This window comes from Glycine max, chromosome 11, assembly GCF_000004515.6.
Source record: "Glycine max cultivar Williams 82 chromosome 11, Glycine_max_v4.0, whole genome shotgun sequence".
In the NCBI taxonomy this organism is placed as follows: domain Eukaryota; kingdom Viridiplantae; phylum Streptophyta; class Magnoliopsida; order Fabales; family Fabaceae; genus Glycine; species Glycine max.
In genome coordinates this window covers 11444325-11452347 of record NC_038247.2, presented here as the reverse complement: position 1 = coordinate 11452347, position 8023 = coordinate 11444325, and the positions used below count along the sequence as shown (strand labels likewise).

General features: G+C 35.7%; 1 protein-coding gene across 5 annotated transcripts; it reads left to right on the top strand.

Moving 5' to 3' along the window:
* The first annotated feature begins 216 nt into the window (after window positions 1-216).
* LOC100788449 (interactor of constitutive active ROPs 3) lies at window positions 217-7551 on the top strand. 5 transcript variants are annotated; one of them, XM_006590954.4, is made up of 4 exons: window positions 217-582; window positions 2845-2947; window positions 4834-5005; window positions 5678-7551. In XM_006590954.4, the coding sequence occupies exons 2-4, from the start codon at window positions 2928-2930 to the stop codon at window positions 7331-7333; spliced, it is 1848 nt and encodes a 615-aa protein (XP_006591017.1). In that variant the 5' UTR covers window positions 217-582; window positions 2845-2927; the 3' UTR covers window positions 7334-7551. The 5 variants fall into 5 exon arrangements, with proteins under 5 accessions (XP_006591017.1, XP_014628595.1, XP_006591018.1 ...); XM_014773109.3 differs by having other exon boundaries at window positions 267-582; window positions 2817-2947; XM_006590955.4 differs by lacking the exon at window positions 217-582 and adding an exon at window positions 1193-1348.
* The last annotated feature ends 472 nt before the right edge of the window (window positions 7552-8023 follow it).

Sequence of the window (8023 nt, the reverse complement as noted above, 5' to 3'; positions counted from 1 at the left end):
ACATACTTATTTCATCTCCCTCTATTTCTTCTCCATTTACTGAAATATAAAAAATATAATAATTTTTAAAAATTAAAATAGTATAAAAAATATAAAATTTCTCTGCAGTATTATTTTTTCTTCTTCTTAAAAACAAATCCAGCTTAAAGAATGAAAGGAAGCAACGCTTTATAAAGAGAGGTATAAGATTGTTTTCTTTTCTTTTAATTTGAAAAAGTGCGGTTGAAGTTAGAAAAAAGTGGAGGGGAGCAGGTGAGAATAATACGGTAGGACACATGGAGTTGAGTTCGCGGACGCAAAGTCATAGTTGAAACTGATTAATTCGGATTCCGTGAAGTGACAAAGACTCTCACTCTGACTCCATTACTCTTTTGTTTTGTTTCCTTCCCCACTCTCACTCACTCACTCACCTTCCTTTGTTACCCTTCACACTTGCACGCTCAGCACACTATCCTCTTAACAAAACCAGTGTTCACACTTCACAGACACAAGAATCCTACACAACAAGGGAAACCAAACCAGGCACATCATTAACCCACGACACAAACAACCTCACTACTCTTCCACCTCTTCTAAGTTAAGGTTAGCACTTAGCACTCATGCTTCCATGCTCATTTCCCTTTTATTACTTATTTTCCATCTACATTCTACTTTTTCTCATCACACAGCTCCATGATACACGTCACATTATTATTAATTACTGCTTCATTTGTTATCTCTCGCATAATTTCTTGCTGCCCAGGTTAGTATAATATAGCACATGCCAAACAAAGATCTCCCACTTCATTAAAGTTCTTTACTTTATTAACTCCCTGCTTCAGTTTCATCTTTTCTTCCATCTTCACATTTGTTTTCTCTTTTTCGTCATAAAACTGCTTTGCTTCTTAATTTTCCAAAATAAAAGACGTTACTTTGTCCAACCCGAAATGTGATGAAAAGCGCTTTTTTTTTTTTTTGCCTGTTAAAAGTTATGCCAAAACAAACTGACACCAACATTAGAGCTAGCTGCAAGAGCAAGGCCCCGTAGCTTTTTCGTTTGTGAAATATTTTATTAATCAATCCTTTTTTAAAAGCAAAAGGAATGTGTTAAGAAAAAGGGGGTGATTCCTTAACGTACTTCTTTTGTCCGTTTCTTTCTCTGAATCTTCCGCTTTTTATTTCATGCTTTAATAAATTAATCTCTCTCTCTCTCTCTCTCAAAAGATGGGTTCTTTTTTCAGTGTTTCTTCTTTCCTTCCATTATCTTATTTTGTTGCCAAGTTTAACGTTTTTTGCATGCTTTCTCGTTTCCTGTAACATCTGATTCCTCCTCCTCTTGTTCCCATTGAGATGAGATTCCTTGCATGAGGTTTTTTTTTTCCTTATCAGTTTTGGCGTTTTTCTGTTCCTCAATGCACATGTATAGAACATGTTTTGTTACAAAATTATCTTGTTTGTTTCCTCGTTGAAGCAATAATCATGTGGGAAAAATGTCAATGGGTTAGAGCCTAGTGCAGTGATCATTTTTGGCTTTTGCATTTCGGCAGACAGAATCAGGAGGTTTGAGTGTTTTTAGTTCAATGGATTTGTGTTCATATCACACCAACTTCACATCCTAAACTCTCGTTGAATGAACCGTGCCTTCTTTCACGGCAAAATTGGGGGCTTAGAAAATTTCATTTGTGTTTTACGATAATGCCCTTTGTAAATGTATGTATGAGAAAAGAGTTGTCAAAACCGGTCCCATGCTGGGTGTGAGTTATAGTGGGTTGGGACAAATGTTTGGTAGATAACATTATTTCTTAAGTATGTGGTCAAGGATTCAATCCTTAGCCCGTGTGTATAGAAAGACATCTATTGGAAGAGGTCAACTCCTTAAATGGATTTCGGTACTTTGAGATACCCATATAAAAAAGTGGGTTGGAAATAAAAGAAATTCAATTTGGGTATCTAAAATGAAGCTTGTTCAGGCTTTTGGTGGATTTTTGAGGTTATGTCTAGATTGAGTCTTGATCAGATTCGAATAAAAAAGTTTATTTTTAATTTTTTCTTAATCCGTGGGAATCGAAGACAGTGTTAGGGGGTTTACACAACTCACACGTCCTACTCAACCGAATTAGATCACCTTTGACAATCTACTCACAATTTAAAGCTCAAATCCTGCATTTCTTTAGGCAGATTTGGGCCAAGCCGGGGCAAATCATTTTGCCACCTCTAGATTGAAATGGAATTGATTCATTAGCACATAGGGGCAAATTGGTATTTTCCTCGTTTGAAATGGGTTGAAGTGGGCACCTGTGTAATTTTCATCATTTTTCTGTTGTTGTAGTTGTAGGCCCCTCTTGATCATTACAGGGTGCTGTTAGCCTGAAAGAGCTTATCATAGCATCAGTTGGTAATGAGAACATTTTCCCTCATGTGTGGACCTGTGGTTTGACATTTTGTATTAATGCAAATTTGCTTGACTTTTTATTTTTCCATCCTTTGATAGTGGTTCCCATTTCCCTTACCTGCGCACATCTTTCTAGTGATATCTTATGACACATTTTGTTTTTATTGATACTTTTAGGATGGAGTGAACTGTAGTGAAATCTATGAAGGGTTTTCCTTATTAACTATCTTTAGAAAGTAGTGCTATTTTTAGGTACTTGGTCACTTGTTAGGTTAAGGTGTTTTTTTATTTATTATTATTTTAGCATTGAAGTGAAAATCACAGTGAGCAAATCTTGTGCATTTATAGCATAGGAGGTGAAGATAAGAAGAGCAGCCCATCCTGCATGAACACATTTATTTTTTTTCCATAACTTCAACCTTCACATTGGATTCTCTTGTCTCAGTGTGTGATATTTGTCTGAACTGTAACAGTCCTTGTGGGTCAGAGAGCATTCAAGCAGCGAGGCCCAACTAATTGACCTGTTTCTCTTTACTGGATAGAAGGCAATTAAGCCATGCAGACACCAAAGACAAGGTAATCTTGAATTAATTGGTCCATTGCTCTTTTCCTGTTTTATTAATTTTGCTTCTTACTTTGGTAATTCAAAAGGATTTATGGTTTTAAAGCGCAATTAGGAAGCTAGATCAGCTTAGTGGTATTGTTTACCTTGATATATGTTGTATTTCTCTATTTTCTCCTTTTATCAAATTTTAATGTCATTTAGTATTTCTAAAATAGAAGGAGAAAATGTTAATAAATAATAAGCTCTATACTAATTTTTCATGTTGTTAACAGCAATAAGTGCACCAAATGTTTGTCAAGGGGTTCTCCTTTGTCGGGAGTAACTCTTCCTTTTGTTTTCTTTTGCCTTTTCTCGTTCAAAAAAAAAATACCACCGAGTTCGTGTCACTTTCATACAAAGCTATTAGCTACAGTAGAAAAAGCTTTAGGTGTTTCTCTGTGTCTCAACATGCAATATCTAAATGGAACTTGTCCTACAATATTAATTTCGGTGGGAACTTTTCTTTTATTTATAAATTTGTTAAATTTTATCTTCAAATATGATCAATTGCCCAAAACTAACCAAGATACCATTACTCTACAACCAAAAAGGCATATTATTGAGTTTACCAAAATAATGTGTTATTGATCTATCCCTTTGACAAGTTAGACCAATTTGGGTTATTACAAAAGAAAAAGAAAAATAGTTTGATGGTGTCTAACCATATTTGTCTCAAACCTAAAGGCCTAATCGTGCCTCTACACGTTTCCGTTTTGGTTCCTTTAATATGGCTTGTCCCTTTAACTGCGGAATGAGAGATTGGGACCTGAGGCAGTTATTACCAATTCTAATGAGTGAAGAAAAACATTGGTTTTTTCTATGAATCAACAGCCATATTACTCCCCCGATATTTTGAGCAGCAGTGTAGTATCAAATCCCAAAGATAGAAAGTATTTTCTCTTTACTTTATAAATAAGAAAGAAAAGACTTTTTCCAAGATTCTATATAAATGGATATATTATAAAGTAATGATATATAAAATAGAGATAGTTACTTTTAAGAAAATTCTAATGAGGGTGTTAATGCTGATGCTTTATTCCCTTTTTTGAAGTTAGGAGAAAAGATAAAACTTAAAAAGAAATTCTTTGTATTTCTTCTCCATAATGAGTATCAAATTTAAAAGACATTATATCATTTGGTTGGGGCAATATGTAGCACCAACTATCCCCATTGAGCAATGGTGATAACATTTCTTGAAATAATAAGATTCTCTGCCAATTACTAGAAATTTGTAATTGAAAATTCACTGTTAATACCTTGTTAATTAATTGAAAATAGTAACTCATAACATGTGCTTCCAAGACACTTTTCATTTTCAAACTTAATTTATGAAGTTGATGGCACCTAAGTTATACTAGTAAGACTTTCTTGTAACTTGTAGGAGTTTCTTCTTTTGTGTTTGGAATACACTTTTCATTTTCAAACTGAATTTATGAAGTTGATGACACCCATGTTATGCTAGGAAGACTTTCTTGTAACTTGTAAGTGTCTTTTAATTTGTGTTTAGAAGGCACTTTCCATTTTCAAACTGAATTTATAAAGTTGATGACTCTATGTTATATTAGGAAGACTTTCTTGTAAATTATAGGAATCATTCTCATGTAGTTGTTGTACTCAATTACTCTGTTGTTTTTTTAGCTTGTAGTTGTGTATGTTTAAATTTGACATGAAGAATGGTTCGACTTATCTAGTCTCAAACTCTCAATGCTATATCATCTAAAAGAATTTCTGCTGCAATGTGAGTGTGAGGATAATGTTTAATATGGCTACAAGGTATTTATGGCTAGAATTGGGAGATATGGGTTTCCATTCCTCACAACGGAATTCACTTGTTTACATTTGTATATTCTGATTTCAGAAGTGGGTCCTCTGAAGTGCCTCAGAAGGTGTCTCCACGTGCCGTGCGCAAACTCAAGCCTACTACTCTGGACATCGACTCTGCATCTTCTTTAAGTCAGGCTACTAAATCATCAAAGGAAAGAAGCCCCAAAGTCACTGACCGCAGATCACCCAGAAGCCCAGTTGTTGAGGTAACAATTGTTTTACAAATACTATATTCATTGTATATATTTAATTGGATGTGTTGGAACCGTAGTATCTGCTGGATAATCTTCACAATGAGAACCACAATCTCTATTAGATAAGCTTTTTTTTCCTTTGATATTTTAGTAGCTTTGAAAGAAGCTATGCCAAAAGTGTTTCTAAGTGTAATGTGGGACTGTTTCCTAGTTTCCTTTCAAAAGTACTAGCTGATGGGTGCTACTAACTATTTATTTGAAGCTTACTTGAAGTTCATTTTAGGATGTAGATTCTCCTACAAAGTGCACTTTATTTATTTAGTATGTGGATAATAAATGGACCCTTTTTAAAGGATTCTGATTTAAGTGTTGAACTTCAAAAAAAAAAGTCACTGAAGAGAGCGAGTAGAATAAACTACCGGGCTGCAACATAGCAACTTATCATTGGTTTTATATTTGTGTTTGGCATTGTACATAATGACTTGTAAAAGCCTTGTGTTTATATGTTCCAGAGCCCGAGGAATATGGTATCTTGTATCATTTTTCAATTTTGTTCTACTTGGGATTTTGTAATCCTGGTTGGATTCACTGATATGATGTGTTTTTTTCAAATTTGTCAGCACATTTTCCTTGTCTTGAAATTTGTTGATAATTATAAACCATTACAATTTTATGTTGCTTTAGAGGAAGCGCCCCAGCAAAATATCTGAGTTGGAATCTCAAATTTCTCAACTCCAAAATGACTTGAAGAAGGTAAAGGACCAGCTTATTTTGTCTGAATCATGCAAGAAGCAAGCTCAGCAAGAAGCTGAGGAGTCCAAGGAGCAACTACTAGCCCTATCTGCAAAACTTGAAGAGTCACAAAAACAAGTTCTGGATCTTTGTTCTACTGGAGAAGCTCGCGTTCTTGAGCTCCAGAATATCGTAGAAGAACGTGATATGGCATGCCAATCTGAGCTTGAGTCTTCCAAAAAGCAGCTCTCAGTTGAGTCTGCTGCCCTGGCCTCTGCAACGAACGAAATTCAGATGCTCAAGGCGCAACTTGAATTGGTAGCTAATTGTGAGAGTGTGCAATCTCAACACGCAGAATCAGCAGACATTGAGCTTCTTAACCTGAAGCAGAACTTGTCCGAAACGCTTTCTCTTGTGGATGCCTTGAAAAACCAACTAAGGGATTGCAAAGAATCTGAAGCTCAGGCCCAAGCATTGGTCAATGAAACTATGATGCAACTTGAGGCTGCAAAAGGAACTGTTGAGTTCCTAAGGGCTGATGTTGCGAAAGCTGTTGATGGCTACAACTCCATTGCTAAAGAGTTAGACCAATCTGAAGCACGGGTGAACTCACTAGAGGCACTTGTTAGCAATCTTGAGACAGACCCCATCAATAATAAATGCATCCTTTCAGAAAATGTTGCAGATGATCATAAATTTGAGTACCAACCTGAAATATTGAAACAGGGTGAGGATCCTAGTCAGCTGGAAGCAGAAGTTGTTTCTTTGAAGTCCGAGGTTGAACGATTGAGATCTGCTATAGAGACTGCTGAGATTAAATACCAAGAAGAACAGAATCGGAGCACGGTGCAGATCAGGAATGCCTACGAGTTAGTAGACCAGATAAAATCTGAATCATGTCAGAGGGAATGTGAGCTAGAGGCTGAGTTGAAAAAGAAAAAAGCTGATATTGAAGAGTTGAAGGCTAACCTAATGGACAAGGAAACTGAGTTGCAAGGCATTGTGGAGGAGAATGACAACCTGAACCTAAAGCTTCAAGAGAGCATGTCATCCAAAAACGAGCACGAACTAAAAAGGGAAATTAAAAGACTAGAAGAATGTGTGGCGGAACTGAAGGCAGATATGATGGACAAGGAGACAATGCTGCAAAGCATATCTGAAGAGAACGAAACGCTGAAATCGGAAATGAACAACTGCAGCAAAGCAAGGGAGGAAGTTGCTGCTGAAGTAGAGCAAGTGAGGGCAGCGGAACGCGAGGCTCTCATGAAACTCGGGATTGTGATGGAGGAGGCAGATAAGAGCAACAAGAAGGCTGCAAGAGTGGCTGAGCAGCTGGAGGCAACACAAGCCGCGAACTCAGAAATGGAAGCAGAACTGAGAAGACTGAAGGTGCAGTCTGATCAGTGGAGGAAGGCTGCAGAGGCAGCTGCTGTTATGATTTCAACAGGGAACAACAATGGGAGGCTCACAGAGAGAACTGTGTCTTTGGATAACAACAACTACAAGGGCTCACCCTATGCTGAAGACATGGATGATGACTTCCAGAGGAAGAAAAATGGCAACATGCTGAAGAAGATCGGGGTCTTGTGGAAGAAGCCTCAAAAATAGCTGTGATGATGTCTGATTTAATGATGTGTTCTGAAATTGTAGTCCAATAAATAGTGTGTTCATGTCATGTTTATTACTATGTCTTTCTTGCAATTTTGTCTGACCCCTACATTACCCTCTGCACTGCACTGTAAATCCTGCCTCCATCTGAAACTGTGTGTGAACTGTACTTGAAACATTGGTGTTTAGTTATTGAATGAATTAAGCTCTTCACATAATTCCCCTCCCCTTGGGACTATGTTTTGATTTTACTACATAGGTTCCTATGTATAAGAAACAAGTGAGAATACTTCTTTTTTTCTCCTAAATAAAAGAAACATATGATCACTTTTAAATGTATTCATTATCAATTTTTTAAAATCTTTTTTTATTATAAAGACTACTAATGAGATAAGTCGTATTGATTGAAAAAATTATTCCTTAAAAGATGAGTAGTGTCATTAAATTTAATCATTACTTAAACCATTTGATTCAATAAGTATTTTTAGAATAAAATTTAAATTTATGATATTATTAATTGAAATTAACCTAATTAATTATTTTTATTGGACTTGATGAATTGAGTATTTGTTTCTTATGTATAAAAACAGAGATAGAATTATTTAGTTGGAAAATAAAGATTAATGTGGAATATTTGAATTCAATAATTACACTAGGTAAACTTTTCTATTTTCTTTAAAATTAGTAAAT